Below are 21743 nucleotides of genomic sequence, written 5' to 3' on the forward strand. Positions count from 1 at the left end.
CCCGGAAAGCAGATTTTCTTACCATCACATGATCTTCTATCTCCACCTGGTGGTGAGTCGGGATCAGTTGTTTCCGCTTCAGATTTTCCTGTCAAAAAATCAGAATCTGGTAGAGTTACTCCAGACATGGAGAGTGATGGTACTGAAGTGATATTTTCCTCAAGGCACTCTGTGGATGTTTCAGACACCTTATCTTCAGTAATTAGGATGCCCTCTGCACCTTCCAGAGGAGCTGGCAGTGGCAATCGTTTTTCCAAAGAAACGCTGTCATAAAATGGCTGCTGTAACAAGAGCTCACCGTTTGCATACACTCTGCTGCCAGAGGGTTCAGCATCAAAAGATGCAGAGGATGGTGGAGTACACACTGCTGGTGATTGGTCATTGGGTATTTCCTTAAACAAAGGAACATAATTTTCAATTCCAGCTCCATATTCTTTTGTTGTGTCATCAAACAGTTGATTATTTGAATCAGATTCACCACCTTCATTACCATCAGGTAGAAAGGACTTGGGAAAGAGTGTTTGTTCACGCTTTGATTTCCTTTCTTCTGCTTCATTGCCCAGCAGTTTCAGTATGTTCATTCCATCACATGTGCCTGCCAGGACATTAGTCACTGAGGTGTTCCTGATACTATGTTCTACCCCTGTGTCAGATTCATCCACACATTCTTCTGACCTATCCAGCTCAATACCAGTTACTGCTGTATGGTCAGTAACAGAATATTTTACAACTTCACCCAAGGCACTAATTTCTTTTAAGCTTTGTTCTTCCCTATCAGGTTGACTGAAATGCATGGGAAGCAAATGCATTTGAGAGGTCGCTATTTGAGCTGTATCAGTTGCTGCTCCTTGATGGCTTGCATGAGTGAAACGTTCATGGAACATGTCTTTCAGATCTGAGGATGTCACTTCTCTAACTTCACTGGCAATTTCAGTTGACTCAACAGGGTAAAAAATCAGGTTATTTTCTAGACTGTATTCTCCTGGAATTGCAAATTCAGGAGGTTCCTGAGGATTAGAAGAGATAAGGTGATTGAATTTATTAGTCTTTACTGGTTCATAGTCCTGGGGGCTAGCATTTTCAGAGTGCAGCTCTACCCTCTGCATTACTAATTCACCCTTTGCATCAAAATCTGCCTCTTTATTCATATTTGATCTTGTATGGATTGGCTGACTGTCTTTGTCTTCAAACTCCACTGCAATCTGAGAAGATGGGATAGAGGCATGCTTAGCTCCATATTCCTGGCACACATCAGGACTGCTTGATGACTCTGAACCATTGTCTTGGTCACAGTGACTTAAAATATCGGGATTTTCACCACCTGATTTTGAAGTGACAGTCTGCTCAGCATTAGTCCACAGGTCAGGTTCCACTGAAAACTGCTGATTGCTTCCTTGTGTGTTATCCTGTAAAATATCAGGGATAAGTGCAGTTTGGGGAACTAATATATTCCACTCTGGACTTGACTTTTCTGCCATTTCAAAAGATAAGTCTTGTACAGTGGAAGCACCTGGCATGGAGTTGTGCACTTCTACTTTTTCACAGGTGTCCTCCTGCTGTTCTTGAGGTGTGAGACTTGCATTTCCCTCACTGTCTTTTGGTAGAACCAGTACAGTGATTCCTTCAACTGCTGTATTTGGTATAGCTTGTTTGTCATCTGACAAAGAGTTCCATGGAGTCAATGGATTTTCCTTATCTGTAGAAAACAAGTGCTCTATTAACTCTCTTTCTTCTTTATCCAGTATGAAAGAATCAAATTGTTTTAACTGTGAAGTGTCTTCATTTATCTGACCATCAGGACTATTGATAGAATGCACTAGTCTTTCATTTGCTTTTTCATCAGAGTATAAGGGGGCAAGCAGATTTTCATCATTACCTGTATCAGTGAAATGTGCTCCTGCTAGTTCTTCATCTTGTGAAGGGGAACCACAGGAGTCCTTTTTACTATTTCCTAACTGACTTTTTACAGAGTGACTTGAAACAGAACACTGATCTTCCAACTGCTTTTCTTCACAAGGTTGTGAACTCCACCATTCTGAACTGTTATCTAGAAAATCAGATGTTCCTACTGTGGATTTTGGATTAGTTCTTGAATCAGCTTCCAGTGACCTAGTCCATCTATCTACAGCTTTTGAAGAATGCTCTTCTTTATCACTACCAGCAGCAGAAGCTGATGTAGGATCTTCATTCATTTGATACAAATATGAGTCTTCCCCACTGTCTTTTTTTTCTCTGAAAATACTCACTTGAGTTCTTTCATCAAGCGTTTTACAGTAGCCTGTAGCAGACTGAGTAATCTTATTATGATCAGTAAAGTCAATAGTCACATCCTCCTGCAATACCTTTCTGGCTTCAGTTGTTTCAGAATTTTCATTGAAGTTGCTTACCAGGACCTTCTCTCCCACCTTAGTTTTTACACCTAAATTGTCCTCATTAGTTTCAGGACTTGTTGCATTTGACTGAACATAATCCTCTTTATTTTCAGCTCCTTTGTTCTGTTTGTTTTCACACACTGAATCTTCATAAATCTCTTCTGGACATGTCTCTGATTTCTCTGAATCCTCATTTATATCAGGACTTGATAAAGAAGATACAGTATCATCATCTACATGGGCATTCCAAAAATCTAAGCTTTTAGGAACTTTGTTCTCTTCACTGCTTGCTCCAAATCCTTCTTCACATTTATTTCCAAATTTCTGCTTTTTTAAAGAATCTTCAAGATTTTTATTATTTTTAATCTCCCACATATCCCTGCTTCTTTCATGATGACTAGCAACTGGAAGGTCTCCCCACACATTCACAGATGCATCACTTAAGTCAGGACTTGTTCCACTTGAGTGTGTATAATCATTTATTGAATTACTCCACACATTATCTTCTTCCAAATAGCTTTTGATCTGTATATCTTTTGAAAGGCTGCTTGTGGTATTTGCTATTTCAAGGACTTCACTTGCCTCAGGACTTGTTCCAGGAGATTGCAAATCTTCACATGGCTGTGAATCCCAAGCCATTTGGGGAAAACTGCCATTAACCACTGCAAATGGCTCTCCACAAAGATTATTAGCAGGTTCTAAATTTTCAAAGTTTTCATTTCTCCCAGAACCTATTTCAAATGAAAATGAATCTTCCACCACAGATATATGTGTAATATCAGGAACACTAACAATTCCAGAAGGATTTTTCTTAAACTCATCTGTGAAAGGATTTTCACTGGTCCTCATCAGTTCTGAGCTATTTTTAAAAGACACTAACTCAGAATTACAAATGTCTGGATGGTTAGGGGTCACCTCATGTAAGTATTCTTGCCGCTCTCCCAGAGGTTCTTCTGGTTTATCCACTGATGTGGCTTGGCTACAACCATTCTTTTCAGAGTCACTCCAGACACTTGAGCTTCCAGGCATTTTAGAATAATTATTTTCAGGATTATCACTACCCTTATCAGAACTTTTCGAAATACCTTCCATCCTGTGACTTGTTGCATTCTCTGTCACTGTAGTCTCTTTTTCATTTCCCTCAGAAAGCAGCTGTGACACTTCATTGTAACTGTAATTTTGTGGTAAGGGGTCAACAAAAAATCCATGATCTCTGCCTCCTTCAGAAATACTTGAAGATTCTAAACTATTCTGCAACACATTTTTTGTCTCCTCCTGACTAAATGGATTGCTTTGATTAGAAAATGAAACATTCTCTGTGATTAATACTTCCAAATTAACACTATTTCTCATTTTTTCTGGGGGGGTGACAACTTCAATTGTTGGCGCATTTTCTTCCAAATCTGTTTTATTTGAAGATTCATTGCCCTCTTGCACTGGTTTATTACAAATGTCATTAATAATCTGCTGTCCACTTGTCACATGTGTTCTCTTACATTCTCTTCCCTCCTTAGAGATGACAATGGCATCCTCCCAGCCTTCCTCATGACCCTGCTCACTTTGTAAACCCCTCAAGTTCAGCTGGTGCACTGAGTCCTGACTATCCAGCTTTTCATCAATACCAGCAGTGTTTTGTGCTGCATCCTTACAAAGTATCCCTAAGTCACATATCTTCAGATCCAAACCATTCTCGTTTTCTGAAGTTGGCATAGAGGTGTTTGTGTCTTCTACAGAAACACTGCCCACTGTTTCTGCATTGTCAGCTGCTCTCTGTCTAGTATTTAATTCACTCTGTGATGGCGATAAGTCATTCACTGTTTGATTATATGCCAGTATTAGTCTTCTGCTTTCAGATAAAGGGAAGTTATTTTCACTGGTACATGCGTCAGTTGAAAAACATAAATCAGCTGTTCGTTCTGAATTAAGAAAAGGTTTAGCAGAGACAGAAAGAACTGGAATTTCAGAATTTCTTTCTTTTAATTGGGTGATGTTATTTAGGGGAGTGTTCCACATATCTGTATTTCCAGTATTTGAAAAAGGCACATTATTAGGAGATAATGGTTCCTTACTTGATTTCTCAAGTACTTTTGACTCATCCAAATTTGTGTTCACGAATTTACCAGTAACTGTTTCTTCAACAAAATCCTTGTCCTCATTTTCTCTTTCATCTTCTGCATATGTAGGTGATAAGTATGAATCAGATGTTGAATAATTAGTGGCAGGTGCAGAAATAACTAAATCTTCTGCTATATTTGAGGAACTAAGGTCCGAGTTTTTGTATAAGAAGGTATCCTCCCAAGGCACCACTACTTCTGTTACTTCTTTTCTGATGTTTTTATCATACATGTTCCAGGTATCTATATTTTCAAATTGTTTTGGTCTATGTTTAGGATCACCAAACACAGTTTTTTCCCCTGTGTTCAGCTTGGAATTATTTTGCATATTGTTGAAAACAAAATTTGTATTTTCAGATTTTCCATGGTCTTCTATTGAATAATATCTTTCTTTATCCCACACCTCTGGATTTCCAATCTCATTGTCCACTGTGGTTTCTGAAGAATCTGATAAACCAGTTTTTGATACAGCCCATTCCTCAGGAATGTTCACTGATTTTAATTCTCTATCTAGTTTGGGCATGTTCCATACATTTTCTGAGGATCTACCAGCACTTCCTTCATCAAACTCAGCCCAGATTTTGTAAGAATCTCCAGCTAGCTGGCCACCTTTTCCTTCACCACTACACCATGAATCTGACATCACAGGTGTTGGCTGGCTGACCTTCCACAGGTCCGTAAAGCTCTCCACTTCTTGCTTTGTCTCATCTAAAGAAGCAGTTTGCAAACATGAATGTTCACTGTTTATCTCTTGATTCTCATGGTTCCAATTATCTTGTTTAAACTGATTATCCCACAGACCTGCTTTCATATATTCCATTTGCTTTGGCTGTTTTTGGAGGAACACAGAATCTGAGGCTCGTCTATCAGTATGTTCTCGTAGCAAGGGACTTTCATTAGCATCTTTCCATAAGACAGGACTCTGAAATACAGATTCCTGTTCACTTGAACTCCATGCATCGGCATTTCTGGAATCTAGGTCAAAGCCATCCCACCAGCTCCCAAATCTAACACGAGACTGAGGGTAATTTGTGCCATCTATTTCATTAATTTTTTTAATGACATCTTGCGAGAAAATTAAAGCCTGCCCATTATCTAATGGTGAAGTATCTACAAGACTATTCATAGGAGTTGGTGGAATTCTTGAATCAGCAGATTTCAACATTTCTGGTGAAGAAGAACCACCTTCAACTAAATCAATCAAACCTGAAGTTCTCTCGCACATTTCTCCTGGATTCTCATCAAATTCAGCCAGACTGTCTTCCTCATTTTTTGTTGTAAGTAAGCGAGTCGAATACTTTACTGTATCATTTTCTAGTAAGTTTGCCTCATCAAGTTTTTTCTTCAGAGTTAGTTGATGCCCTTCTGATGAATCGCTATTGAGAAAATAGTCATCTGCTGGGGAACAATCAGCAGAGCGAGATGACTCAGATGGAGCTGTAACCATGGGTGCTAGATCAAAATTAAAAAGATCAAAGTTATCACTATTGTTTCCTGACTGAGACTTTTGTTCTTCAGCTATTGCTCCTTCAGGAATAGGGCTGTAGGAATCAAAGCCAGGCAGAAGACTGTGATGGGAAGCAGCACCTTCTGCAACAGGGCTATCATCACTAAGAAAAACAGAACTCTCCTTGGAAGACCGGCTGCTTCTAATGGTAGCCAAGCCACTGTCTGGACTCACAAGGTCTACATTAACATCAATATGGGCTGGCACAGACCCATTTAGATCTTGAGGATTTTCTATAAAATTGGCAGAACTGGGCTGTGGTTCTACATCAGAACCATATAACTCCATAATACCGGAAGATCCTTGTGAAAGTGGAGCACTTCCAGCAACAGCTTCAGTAGAAGACGTTCTACTGTTTGACACCATTTCTGGTTGCCTTCTATTTATAACTTCCTTAATTAGAAGAAAAATTTGATCACAGGTCACTGAGGAATTTTCTTGATGATAAATGAGAATTTGGTCACATTCACATTCTAGAGGATCCAGCTCCAAACAAGGATTCTGACATTCTTCTAATTCACAGCAGATCTGTTGAGAAATGGGATATTTCAGAAGTCACTGCAGTCATGGATATAATATTGACTACTTCATCATGTAATACAGCCATACCTATCTCTTCCTATTAACCTATGTCTCGGCCATTTCACTGTAGTATCCTTATTATGATCCCCAAAGAGAAAATGTATCGTAACAGAAGATCAAGAAAAAATAGTTGTTGTATAATTGGTCAGAAATTATACCATTTGAATTTTTGGTTCACTTCCTGTTAGTAATAGAAAATTCAAACAAATGTTTGGTTGTTCCCTTAAGAAATCATAGCAAAATTTATGTAATAGTACTTTAGGAATGTATTTCTAGAAAAGGATAATTATATTAATAAAATAAATAAATTCATGTATATTGACCTTGAAAACAATGGAATCACTTAGCCACCTATCCCTAAAATCGCAAGTTTTCAAGACTGAGAAAGAGGTACAAGAAGTTGCCACTGAGATAGTCTCTTCCATCTGAGGATAATATAGTTTTAAAAAATGGGAAGCACTTAGCTCTGGATAAATGTACATAATAGTAATAATTTGTTCTGATTTCAGAGCTTGAATTCTATAGGAATAACATATACATACGTGAGTCAGGTCATTACCATTTACAAGGTGTCTGCTTATCACTCATTGCCAAAGACACATTTGTGTAAATCACAATACAAACTCAAGTCAAAACTAATGGGAAAAAAAACCCAAAACAACATTTTAACTGAACTGAAAAATCTTGCTTCAGTATTTCTCATAACCTTTTTCTGTTAGCTCAGTCTGAAGCAATAATAAGTATCATAATCTTTCATTCTCTTATCATATAAATAATGCAGCCATTTCAAGTAGCTGCTCAGTTGCTGGTCAACTGTTGCTACATTTTGACCTCACTTAATTAATCAACATCGTGATACGAACTACTCAAAAAAACCCCAACTTTTTTTTTTTTCCAGGAAAAAACATCTAAGTCTTTTCCCAGGTACTTACTTGATTGCCTAGCTCTACATTTTCCGAGTATACTGCTATTTGTTGTTTTGTTTGCTTCTTATCTGACCAGCAGTTGGCCAAAATGACAAGTACATCGAATCCATATTTATCTATGAATACTTTCAGCTCACCAATGAGACTCCTGTGTAATACACAGTCCTGAAAAATATTAAGAAGTTAAAAGAAATGTCAGTAACTGTCCTGGTTTTTTTTCATCCATATATGCTGTAAAAATAGCCGTAAATGTTAAAAAGCATCAGCAGGTTTAAAAGGCAAGAGAATTCCATTTCACTTTTCAAAACAATTATGTGCCTAATAAAAATCAAGAACAAATCCCATAGCACAGTAATGGAAGAACACTAAAATACTAAATGCAGGTTTTGCCTTCTTCAATCTGCTGGTAAAACATAATTCTTACTTGTTCCTGATACCTGGTTTTGCAACATTGCTTAAAAGCACCCCAAGCTCTAGGCTAGTGTATCCCCAGGATAAAGAAACTGGGCAAAGGGGGTAGAAGACTTGCATGGATGAGCACGGAACTCCTAGTAAAACTCAAATTGAAGAAAGAAATATATGTGATGCAGAACAAGGGACAGGCCACACAGAAGGACTCTAGGAACATCGAGTTGCAGGAATACAATGAGCGAGGCCAAGGCCCAGTTTGAACTGAGTCTGGCAAGGGATATCAAAGACAACAAGAAGGGCTTCTACAATTTTAGTAGCAGCAAAAGAAAGGTAGGGGAAAATGCAGGGTCACTGCTGAATCAGATGGGTGTTCTGGTGATGGAAGACACAGAGAAGGTAAAATTACTGCTTTTTTTTCTTGTCTTTACTGCTGAGACCGGCCCTCATGAGTCCCAGACCTCAGAGGTAAGAGAGGAAGGCGGGAGAAAGGAAGGCTTCCCCTTGGCTGTCAAGGGTTGGGTTAGAGTTCAGCTAGGCAGACATAACACCACAAACCCAGGGAATCTGATGGGATCTACCCACAGGTGCTGAGAGAGCTGGCAGATGTTGTTGCTCTGCTGCTCCCTATCATCTCTGAAAAATCATGGAGAATGGGAGAAGTGCCTGATGATTCAAGGAAGGCCAGTGTCACTCCTGTCTTCAAAAACAGCAAGGAGACCTGGGAAACTACCAGCCAGTCAGCCTCACCTCAGTTCCTGGAAAGGTCATGGAACAGATCATTCTGGAGTTCATTAAAAAGCATGCAGAAGACAAGAAGGTCATCAGGAATATAGGAGTCATCAGGATGGATTCACCAAAGGCAAATCAGGCTGGACCAATCTGACAGACTTCTACTTTGGCATGGCAGGATGGGTCAGCGAGGGGAGAGAAATGGGTATTGACTACCTGAGCTTCAGTAAGGGTTTTGATGTTGTCTCCCATAACATCTTCATAGGTAAGCTCAAGAAATGTGAGTTAGAGGAATGGACAGTGAGGTGGATCAAGAACTGGCTGAATGGCAGAGCTCAGAGAGTCAGGATAGTGGAGGAGAGTCCAGCAGGAGGCCTGCAGTCAGTGTATTCCAAGGGATCAGTACTGGGACCAATCTTATTCATCAGGGATCTGGAGGAAGGGATCAAATACACCTTTCAGCAAGTTTGCTGGTGACACCAAACTGGGGGAACTGGCTGATCCACCTGAGGGCTCTGCTGCCATTCCCTGGCACCTTGATCAGCTGGAGGATTGGGCAGAGAGAAATCTCATGAGGCTCAACAAGGGCAAGTGTTGGGTCCTGCACCAGGGGAGGAACAGCCCCAAGTGCCAGCACAGGCTGGGGCTGACCTCCTGCAGAGCAGCTCTGTGGAAAAGGACCTGGGACTCCTGCTGGATCACAAGTTGTCCATGAGCTGTCAGTGCCCCTATGGCCAGGAGGGCCAGTGGAATCTTGGGGTAAACTGGGAAGAGTGTGGCCAGCAGGTCGAGGGAGGTGACCCTTCCCCTCTACTCAGCCCTAGTGAGGCCACACCTGGAGTGCTGTGCCCAGTTCTGGGCTCCTCAGCACAAGAGAGACAAGGAGCTGCTGGAGAGGGTCCAGTGGAGAGCCACAAGGATGGTCAGGGGTCTGGAGCTTCTCTCTTATGAGAAGAGACTGCAGGAGCTGGGCATGTTTGGTCTGGAGAGGACTGAAAGGGGATCTCATCAGCACATAAAAATATCTCAAAGGTGGGTGCCAGGAGGATGGTGCTGGACTCTTTTCAGTGGTGCTCAAAGCCAGAATGTCAAGTAATAGCCCTATAAACTAAAGCACAAGAAGCTTCACCTCAATGTGAGGAAGAACTTCTTTACACAGAGGGTGGCAGAGCACTGGGACAGCTGCCTGGGGAGGCTGGGGAGTCTCCCTCTCTGGGGACACTCAAAACCCACCTGGACACCTTTGTGTGTCACCTGCTTTAGTGACCCTGGCTTGGTGGTCAGGGTTAGACTGGATGATCTCCAGAGGTCCTTCCAACCCAAACAATTCTGTAAATCTGTAATACTGGTCTATTGCTATTTTTGCATAAAGCATGGGGTTTTGTTAGAGAAAGAAAAATACTTTATAAAATTTGTCATGCCAATATTTCATTTAAAAAACCAGATGTTAAAATAATAGTATTGAGACGCAAAATCCACAAGCTAACTTAATTTTGTAGCCCTTTATATCTGTCCATGATGATGTTACCCTATTGTAATACACAATTACCACAGATTGCTCCTATAGATTTCCTCATTCCTGCTCTTGGAATTGTGCAAATCTTAAAAAAAAAAAAAAACCAAACAAAACACACACACACACGCACACAAGTAAGGACTGAGACAAAGTATTTTTACATTCCTTGTATCAAAAAAAAAAAGTCTTCTTTCACACGCATCCCACACCAAATACAGAGAAGGTAAACTTTTATATTTCCTGTTCTCGTTAATGCTTGGACTAGCCCTGTTATGTAGAACTTAAAACATTAACCATACATCCACCTTTCTCAACTGAGAACATAATGCAAAAAGCATACGTCTTTTTTCAGCTCTCACTTTTGATAACTACTGGAACAAAGACTAAGAAATTTTATTTTCTCCTTTATGTTTCCACTGTTTGTATTAAAATAATTTTTTGTCATCATCTAGGCAAGACTTATTTTGATGCTGCTAAGCTGCACTGGCCATGAATAAACAGTAGTTCCTCATGAACACAGCACAACTGTTCATGTGCAGATCAGCATGTTATTCCCCTGCATCTATCTCCTACCTAATAAATTACTGTTTTGGTTATAAATTTATAAACACTATTTATTAATCTACTCAAATGTGTCCACAAAATACATCTTCCTCCCTTCAAGTTAAAACAAAAAAAATGCGTGTCAAATGCTCTGGAAGTAGATTCCTTTCTGAGACTAGAGATTAGGTTCCCTTTTGCTGTTTGCATAGCACCTAAAATGACATTTATGTGAAATTCACACAGATTAATGCACAAACAGTCAGCTTCCAGTTTACTGGTGGACACTGAGATGTGAAATCTGGATAGATGGTCATGGTGAGGAGCTCTTCTGAATATGCTTTGAATGTCCAAACCAATAAAATCTGAAGACACAAGTACTGGGTAGATTAGAAACAGTTCCAAAATGTCCTTGAGCGTGAAAAAGTCACCTCAATTATTCCATTCCTAACTGCACCTGGAACAATTAAAATCTATTCAAATAAAAATATCTGAACTATAGCTGATTCAAACCCATCTGAAAATCCCTGGTAACTTGTCTAAATGCCCCAAAAGTTTATTCTTTTAAACTAGTGCCAGCAACAAAATTCAGATACTCCCTTCCCAAGCATTCAAACATTCAAGTAAATAATAACAGTTGTAAATAAGTCTTAAAAACTACCAAAAATATTGAAAAACATGATAGAAATATGAACTCTCCCACAAATTTGCTAAATTAACAAGCAGAATGTTACATGTATTATAAATGCTTACAGAAAATAAAAAATGTCCTTCAGAAATGAAAAAAATGCAAATAATTTCAACAGTTAAGCTGGTACATCCCAAATTAATTACAAACATTTAAAATACACTGTTGATGAATTAGTATACCAGGAAATATACTGACATAGCTAGATAATGACAAAGGTCAGTTAACTGGTCGTTTTTATACACTCCTTTTCTTTTAGTAGCTTGCTTAAGTATTAACTAATATTTACACAGCATGTAGCAGGTAAACAGCATATGTAAACATTATTAGTTGCTATAATGCCCTCTAAGTAACTTATAAACAAAAAAGTTGATTGTTAGCATACTCGAAATGTAGGTACTTGAAATAAATAGAATCTAGTAGTACATATATTTTGCATAGTTAACAGCCATATAACCACTGAAGTTATTTAGTGTCATAATGTGTAATAAAATGGTGCTTTTGTCTAATGCATAGAAACAGCTTCTGCTGTAACACAGCAATATGATGAACATTCTGGAATTTGTAAATATTTTTTGCATAAGTTAGGTAAGCAGAATGAGAAAGTCGAAGAAATCCAAAGAGTTTTGAAGGATTTTTGAACATGACCTGTTTAGTTACTATGTATTTTTGTTGAGAAATACCATTTTATGTAAGTTGTATACTGCTGGGAAATTTCTTTCTCTGCAACTCTATTTTCTTTCTTGATTCTCAAGAATCTCAAAAAGTTTTTGAGATTCTTCACATGGATGACCCGTTAAAGGAGACAAAACATCCAAGAAATATCTGAAGAGAATCTGTAACTTCTCTGTCTCTTGATTTGAACACTGATTCAAATCAAGCCAATTACCCAAGTTATCACTGCAAGTATACATTACACACACTTCTGACTCTTCTAAACTAACTGTGTCAATATTAACCTGACCAAATTAAGAACAAACTGTCTCTTTTGTTCTTCACACTTCTCACATGGGGAGCACAATATGGCTTTTGTCAGAGGTGCTCCATCATTTTGGCTCAAGGAAACTGTCAGTACAGTTTGGGATTCGTTATTCATGGGCAGATACCCTGATGGGTCTAATGAAGCCTTTCTGCTGACAACTCATTTGCTAAAAATACCCAACCATCACAAAATTTAAATGAAGAATATCATAATCCCATTACAATTTTCACAACTGATGCAATTATCACAATACAGAAGTCATACATACTGCTACATACCACACTCTCTTAATATTTCATGGTTGGTACTTCTGCATTTCAGTTTATTTCTATGTGATCACTGATAAAACTTTATGACATACTTAAATTGCAATATAATAGGGTAAACACCAATGATACAGCACACACGCAGAGCTAACAGTCTGTGTGCCATTTGTTGTAAATCCAGCTAATTACTTGAAGCCCCCTCCTTTATTAAAAAGAACAAAAATGAAAAAGCAAGGCAAAAGAACGCAGAAAAATACTCAATTTTTTAAAAAGGTTTTCAGGTAAAGGTCTCTAAAAATTGAAAAAACAGTGTGGTGTTTACAAGACTCCAGAAACACAGACAAGCGTATTACCTCCTTTTTTCCCTATCAACACCACTGGTAAAAAGATGCTGTATTAAAAATCACTATTCTGTAAGGAAAGACTGCATTTATCTATTGTGCATTTTGATGTACCAAATAGCACCTTTTCTGCGCTGACATTTATCAGTCTTCTGGAAAGAAGAAAAATAGAAGCAAATTCTGCTTTCTTTACATCTACATTTCCCAAAGACAAAAAAGGTATTAGGTCCTAAACTAAAGAGTACGAGAATGTGCATCTTTGAGATTTGTTATCTTGCTCTATGACAATCCCAGTCACACATTTAACTTCAGAAATTCCAAACTTAAGTTGAAAGAATCTGAACTGGAAATACTATAGCATTGTGGAATGCTCATATCGACTATTGCAATGAGCACCTGTTTAGCACTCACACCCCTTACTACTGATGAAGACTGTGGTTTTTGCAGTCCCTTATTTTCATTAAATGCAAAAAGAAAAAAGCATGCTTTGTTCAATGAAAGCATGTGTACACAGATTCATAAAGGAAAGAATGCATTTTCTACAGCACTGGTGCATTTTATCATAGTGTCCTAACAATGACCCATTCTTTATGAATTCAGATTTGCAGCTAAACAGGTTTTACTCAAATTTGATACAGGTACAAATTCTGTATATTCAAATTCAGGCTTGTCCATTTTAACCTGGGTTTAAGTAGAACTTATAAAGATTTACATGGTTTTTTGTGTATTTAGCACAACACATGATTTCTGGGCAAGACTGTGAAGTCTCAATTCATTCATAAAACTTGAGGTAGAAAAATTCTGCTCAGGTATACTGTGAAACTGCAGCTTCATTATTCCCCATTCAGAACTAGCTGAGGCAGCTCTCAATTTAGCAACTGGGGTACAGCATCTTCATGTATCCTAAAAGACATTATGATATACATACAACATAAGAATATCATGATGGTCCATCTGGCTTACAACATTTTTCCTAGAGTTTTAATACCTGCCTTTAGTGTCTATCACGGTCACCCAGCTATGGAACACAAATCCCTATCCATAGCAAGGCAGTTTCCCATGAGTGCTGAGGTGTACAGCTAACTCTCTGAAATACAGGAGTCAGAAATGCTCCCCAGTGTCAGTGGGGTTTGTGCACATGTGCTCAATCATAGAATGCAGAAGATCAGAAGGGCTGGAGATGAAGCCCTGTTAAGGCACTGCCACTACTGCACAACATAAACATTGAGTGCATAGTCTGAAGACATTAACAAACATTGGTACACTCCTGTGTATCGAATAATAATATTAGATTGCCGTGACCTCAATACCTAAAAGAAAGAAAAGTTTTGCAGCAGTACAGGAATCAGAGAACATCAAAGTAAATCATGTAGTCTGATACAAAGATGGAAGTACTCATTTATTTCCATCTCTAAAGGGAAGAAATTCAAAGTCCTTGTAATTTGTCTCATTGTCAGTGGATGTAAGAGGAAAATCATCACTGATAAAGATAAAGCTGCCAATTTTAAGAATTTCTGGTAGTTGAAGGGTAAGTAGTTTGGAATGGCTAAAAATACAAAATCCATAAAAAATAGATAGCTGTAATTTTCAAGTTTAAAGGCTTAAATGACACCTCCTTTTTCAAATGTGTCTTTAAAACTCTGCCTCTGTAAAATAAGTAAAGAGACCAACAAGAAAACTTGCAATCATAGCAGTATGACTTTTGCTCCAAGTAGAGAAGTACAGAGAAATGTAGTATGCTGAAATGTACTCCTCCCCAGATAATTTTAAAGGGTGAAGTAAATAGGAACATACTTTTTTGGACAAAAGTACATGGAAAGGAAAGTCTTTTATTTTGAAACAGGTATACAAAGCCTAAGAGTAAAGGCAAATGCTTATGCACCATATTTATAAGCAAAGACCCCCTTTAGAAAATACGCATGAAATATGTACAGCATTAAAATAAGTATCTCCATACTAAAGTATAGTATAGTTTATACAATCTAATAATTATTTACCTCAAAAATTTATAGGAGAAAAAGACGCATTATTTTTTATTAATCAATAAGCCATGTAGACATAGCCTGCAATACACATTTTTATTCTCTTTTATATTATTCTGTTTTCTGATTCTGGCTTAAGAACTTCCATCTGATTTTTCCATAGCTTGTAAATCAATTAGAAAATACTGAAAAAGACACAACCTATTACTTCAGTTACAAGGTTCATTTAGTCACATACAATATTTGATTTCACTGTTGACTGATTAGCAAGTGGTAACAAGCAAAAGGCTGAACTGACAGAGTGATGAATTAAAACATAAGAAACATCAGAACCATACATACACTGACCAGGAGCTGCCTCTTTTAGCCAGATAAGTCTCAGGTGTAAGGTTATACATGATAATTCATACCTTACAAAATAATCCCCATGCAAACATGATAATGCTAAAACACATTTCTAGCTGTCAAGAAAATTTCTGGCAAAATTAATCAACCATTCATCCATTCAGGCTCTTTGCATATCCTTTTGTCAAAGAGGGAATACTAAGAGATTTCTTTCCTCTTTCACGCAATGGTTTGTAAAATCCATCAAGCCTGAGTTGATTTATTGAACTGTCTCTTAGCCCAGCAGTGTAACTACAGCAAATGAACTGGTAACTTCTTCAAAAACAGCAGTGATTCAACAATATCTGGTTTATTTGATTCCTTCTAACTTGAGATTAGCAATTTCTTAAAGGCACTAACTTGCATTATTTGGTAGTTCAATCTGCAATTTTATACCAGCATATTTTGTTTGTACTGCCCTACATTTTTAATATTATGTTTTGACATTTGACAAAGGCATTTTTGATTTATAACTGATGTTAGACTCTACCTAAATCTTCATATCTTCACGACAGCAAGTACAATTCTACTGCTACTCGAGAGAGCTTTCAAATTTAAATACAGTACTGCTGTGTACTATTATGTGAACCATCTCACTCATTAGGCTAGGAATACTGAAAACTAATTACCCCCACCTATTTCTTTAATTACATAGACAACTTTACATGCATATTCAACTGTTTTTATATTTATCTATTCCCACCACTAGTAATGAGAATCGTTATAAAAAGTAGTTAAGGCACAAAAGACAGAGATATGCCAAGCCATTTGAAGCACATGGATTTTATTGCTACCCATCGTCCATTGAACCCCATGAAGCACATTCATCACTCACCAGCTTTGCATTTTTCTTCATAAAGATATATGACCTTTGCCTATTAGATTTCATTAGCAGGGCACCATACAAGGCTCGTCTGCAGATGACAGGATAGAAAGCTAAACAACCTCGCCTGAAGGATTTGTGAGAACAAGCCCATCTTCAATCTTTGTCCCTGGGAGGCACTTCTAACACCTGCCAACCACAGCACTATCATCAGAAAAACATTTAGAGATTTATCTTCAGGCTGGTGATTATAAGAGATAATTTGTTTGGAGTATGGATAAAGTTGGTCTAGCATAAACAAACTACAAGCTCAAATTATACAACGAACCTCATTAACTATTGATTTAACCACTGCAAATCCATGAACAAATGTTGTATCAAAATGTTAATTCTTCATGAAAACATAATCAAAAAGGAAACCAACCAAAATGCCAAGGCAGGATGGCAGGCTATTCTCAGTACACTTTTAATGTTTGCAGTTTAAACTGGAAATGGAGACTTGCTTTGTCATAACATCTACAACACTATACTATTGCCATTTTCCCGTAACATGGAGGTTTGCCTGGCCAGAAGTACTAGATCTTTTCAGCTGCTGCCACTATAGAGGGATGAAACAGTGTTTTCTCTCCTAGTTTCAGGAAAACTCCTTTTCTTTGGAAAGAGCAAGACTAGATGTAACATTAAAAATACTTTCAATGGCAAGAAGCTAGAAGTATTATAAATGGATGCCATCACAGGCAGACAGTCTGAAAAATTATATATTCATTGATACTTTCTATATTACAGATATCACACATATCCTATGTTTCATAACAAGAAAAAATTCTTTCTTAATCTTTGAAAATTATTTTAACTCAAGCTAAAAATAAATCCTCAGTCTTCAGCCAACAGTATACTTACAAATAATACAGCTGCTTTAGCCCTGAGGTCTGTTTTTGAGGGGGAAAGGTTGGGTGGTCTTCCTTCTTTTCTAATGCAATGGCATTCAGCCCTGTCCCCTCCTTGGTAATACCGAGAAAAAATGCTGCCAAACTTCCTGTTGCAATCCAAAGAGAAGAGACAGAAAATGTTTCCACCTGATGTTGGTGGAATATGGCCTAAGAGAATTCCATTGCACTGTCTCTAACAGCAACACAATTCCTTAATACCTGTATCCTGAGAGTTCATTTGTGTATAGAAGGTAGAAGGAAACTTGCAGTACCTCCCATACTCCAGCATTCTAAACAAATAATTTAGTGTGACTTGCACTTAATAACAAAATATTAACATTTTTAACACTATTATTACTGTAGAAACAGCAAAAATCTTTTGGAAGGAACTCAAAAACTTTCAGGTAAAACATTCAAAAGGAGAAGAAACTCTGAAAATATTTTCATGGGATGACATTATCTCTCATTAATAATTGCTTCTGGATGGGAATGGTATTTAATGTGAAATTAATAGTTTTTCAATTAATAAAACAAAGGTAAAATGACGAAATCTGCTGGGGATGGCAGTCTTACAATCTGACTATTCCTCACACAGCAATGTAGCCACTCAAAGTTACATGGCAATTTTAGTTTTTTCTTTCTACCTTTTTTTTCTCCTGTTAGATTTACTTTGCTAATTTATGTATTCAACTCACAATGTCACTTCAGGAATAAACCATAGTTATTTAATTATTAAAGCCATTTCACTCCATATATATAGACAAGAAAATTATGTTGCAAGGTAGTTGATAGAAAATTTTACAAAATCAGCTGATAATAACAAAAGAGCCATTTGTGCAGGATTCAGTTCTATCACTTCTAATATATTTTAAGTTGTTAACATGTCAGTTTTGGATTGTTTCGCTGAATCTCAGTACGTGGTGACGCTTTCTCTTTTAGCTAGCTACATATTCTGCCTTTCTAAAGCAGCTGTTTGATTCCTCACACTCTTTTGACTTCAAATAATTTTTCTCAAAAATTTTACTTCTTCCATTCATGCTCTTGACTCCCAAATACTATTTTCTCCTACAAGTTTTCTTCCTCCAGGGCTAAAAACACTTGACTAACATAATTTTTTACTTTTGCTATTATTTGTCATGAACATTCTTGTTCCCACTTTCAACTTCTCGTTCTCATTCCTATTACTCCAAATCTCTCTAAATGCAAAATACAGTTTCACGTTGAGGCACAATGCTAATTGTAATGCAATTCAGTCTTTTTTATACTTTTTTCCTTTGGTTCACAATAAATGTTCTCTTTCAGCACAGCAGATCCACATTTTTGAAAATCCCTACTCTTAACAGGTTCTCTTCATATGGGAAAATACAAACAGTAATTATTACCTTTAGATGTTAAATTTGCAAGCCTGAACAAATAGCCTAATTCAGAATTCTTCCAACTAAAAGTTAATGGAAATCATCTCACTGACTTCTCAGGATTTGGCACATGCCACTAATCTACACGTAAGATTACAGTTTACAAATAGACAGATCAGTTACAATCAGTTACAACAGGCAGATGATATCCACGGTACTGCTTAGGCACTCAAGTTTAGCAAAAGGCCCTTCCAGGAACTAGAAGTTCCCTGCTAAATATATTAGTATTTTAGAAATGCATTTTCAATTATTTTGATTAAATCACTTTCGCACTGTATGCTAAATCACTGGCTCTTTGGTTGACCACCCACAGTGCCTTGTTAATATGGAGCACCTGTCTGGAATACAACTGAAGATGAAAGAGAATTAACTTTCTATTCATTCAGTTTATCTCTCTGCTGTGGGAAGCTGAACATCTTCCTCCAAAACACATGAACAAACGAAGATTGATGTATTACCAAAGCAACTGACTTTAGTCTCATCTGCAGTGAGACTGAACTAGAAACTAGAAATTGGACAGAGATAGTCAAATACTGTACACTGAACTTTGCCACAAAAAAAAAAAAAAAAAAAAAAAAAAAAAAAAAAAAAAAAAAAAAAAAACTTTGCCACAAAAAAAAAAAAAAAAAACCACCACCACACCACCAGACGAATAAGAGTAGCAATTCAGTTTCTTGTAGTTCATTTAAGTTTCCTATGGATTCTTCTAATAAGCACTTACAGTTATGCAAACAAAACGCCTTTAGCAACTCGTTTGTTAAACAGTCAGTTCCTTCAGAAAAGAGAACAGGAGTCATTACCAACACAAGCAAAAGCAGGATAAAACAAAGTTCTTTGCAGATGCCTGCCAGGGGACTCACACTTGGTTACACCAGGCTGAAGTTAGCTGTGGCACCCTTGTCTCTGTTTTACACTAACTAACAGAGCAGCTTTACCACTGAGATGGTTCTATTTCCTGAGAACCAAATACATGCTTTCTGTAAGGCTGCTTTTTGACCTACAGGACGAAGTTCTCCAGCATCCATGCTTTCTTCAGGTTGTATCCGTCAGAAAGCTGTTCTTTGCTCTCTCACTAGACAAGTGGAAAATGAGGTGCAAAGCAAAACAGTACCCTAAAATCAATCTGAAGTTAACCACTCTGAGACACAGGACTGCTTTGGTGATACTGGCATGTAAATGCACTTAAACAACCACCCAAAAGAACTGGAGTATCTTTCATATTGTTCTAGTTTTACTTGATACTTAAATGAAATATTCAATGTTTAAAAAAAAATAATGACTAGAAGTATGTCAAAAAGGAAAAGGGCTTTTTTTTTTTGCTGAAGAACAATACACAGGGATTCTGTTGGGTTGGTAAACAAAAATGTGCTTTAAGATTTAACATTACAGGAAAAGTGGCAGGCAAAATAATTTTTTTCCAATATGTTCAGCAGCTAGGTCAATTAGTTTCCATAATCTTCAGCTATATCAATACAGTTCCTGCAGCATACCACAATTCTCAAATGGGCTTTACCAACTTACTGGCAATTCCACCATGTTTACTAGTGAATCCAGCTAGCACAGCTGGCTCTGCTCACACCATTACAGCTTTCTTCTATGAACTTAAACCTTGAGTCAAGCCATAACACGTGGTTACTCTCTGCTTCATGACTGCAATCATTCATTGTGACTGAAGCATCTTTCTAACACACTAAGAAACAGGTACTTCTCAGCAACTTCAAAGCAAAATTTCACCCAATGAAGCAAGCAGCCTATTTACTAAATTCTGTACTGCTTTCCACTGACTTCACTGGCATCTGATGCTAATTTGAGGCTTCAAAATTAAGGTTTTGAATGAAATTTTTTATCATGTTGAATTTGTATTGTCTGGGCATTAAAGGAAATTAAGTAAAGATAGGGTGGTCAAACTGGTAATATACTTTATGTAAAATGTGCTTAAAATATATTCTATATATTAAAATATATTCTATATATTAAAATGTGCATAAAATATATGCTAAAATATATTCAAGTCTTACTGAATTCAGGGATTTCTTACTGCAGTAATCCATGGAAGTAAAACAGAAACCTTATTAATTAGGCCAAGGCTTTCTACCCTACTGCCTCATTTTTAGAATTCTCTCACTTCAAACTCTGTGAAATTGATGTTTTTTAATTCAGAGCCTCATTTATTTTCTGAAAATATCATTAAAAACATTAACATATAAATGAGAAAGCCAGGCTGCAAGTAGCAAGTCTTCTTCCAAAACATGTAAAAAATCTGTATGGAATGACACAAGGGCTTTACCTCTACTACACTGTGCTTTCAAAGACCATCTACTGCTGAGTTCTAGAGAGAGGCATATAGTGGAATGCATAATGTATTATCAGAACCATGTAGTAGATGCTAAGTAGTAAAGAAAAGGCTCTTTTAACAATGTTCACATTAAAGAGTGCATTTACTACGTTAATCTAGTTTTAGTCTCTTGCTTTAGTCTTTCTATTCTTTAAGAATAAACAGCAGTAACACAGATCTACATCTCCTTCAAGTGAACATACCTGTCTCATAATCCTTAACAAAGACCTAACTTTAAACATCCAATCTGCAAGACACAAGGGTCCAGAGCTAAAATAACATAAAAGGCATTGACTTACCTCTCTTTACAGTGAACCACAAGTCCTGTTATTCCTCCCTCAAACAAAAGAAAGTGACCATAGTTCTGCTGTACTCTTCAGCAGAACAACATTCTTACATGCAATGCGTGGTTTACCTTCACCACTCTACATTCACTAGGAAGAAGAGGGGGAGTGATGAGAGGAAATAGTACAAGACTTAGAATTCTTTGCTAGATCTTTTAGCAAACAGCTGCTTATAGGTATCAGGGAAGACAGGATATGATAAAGAAATTGAGAGCAGATATAAGGAAAGGGACAAAAAGAGGGTACCCATAAATTGAGCACATGAGTTTATACCAGAATAATACTTACAGAGAATTCTCTATTTATGTAGAGTTGAGTAAAACATTGAAAAATACAAAATAGAGGAAGAAATAGTTAACTAAGTATGTACAAGAACAAGTATTATGTCATCTGAGTATGAGCATTACCAACAAAGGGAGCAGACAAGAAGTCTTTATTAAAAGACGTTTAAATCTGATTAACTCTTTCACCCAGCAGAGGGTGCCCTTGCAGCATCCATTAACAAGCTGAGCAAATCTGTGCCGCTGTCTACAAACACAGACACGTCATTCCGTGTA

The 21743-nt window shown here is 37.3% G+C and overlaps 1 protein-coding gene across 3 annotated transcripts in view; it reads right to left on the bottom strand.

Moving 5' to 3' along the window:
• Window positions 1-21743, bottom strand: part of PRUNE2 (prune homolog 2 with BCH domain) — a 133484-nt gene that overhangs the window by 49727 nt on the left and 62014 nt on the right. For all 3 annotated transcript variants that reach the window (XM_083883229.1, XM_083883228.1, XM_083883230.1), the window contains exons 7-8: window positions 7508-7666; window positions 23-6521 (exon numbers count right to left, since the gene is read on the bottom strand). In XM_083883229.1, the coding sequence (XP_083739355.1) occupies window positions 23-6521; window positions 7508-7666 (6658 nt within the window). The remainder of the gene's footprint in view (window positions 1-22; window positions 6522-7507; window positions 7667-21743) is intronic.

This window comes from Zosterops lateralis (assembly GCF_965231275.1).
Source record: "Zosterops lateralis genome assembly, chromosome: Z".
Taxonomy (NCBI): Eukaryota; Metazoa; Chordata; class Aves; order Passeriformes; family Zosteropidae; genus Zosterops; species Zosterops lateralis.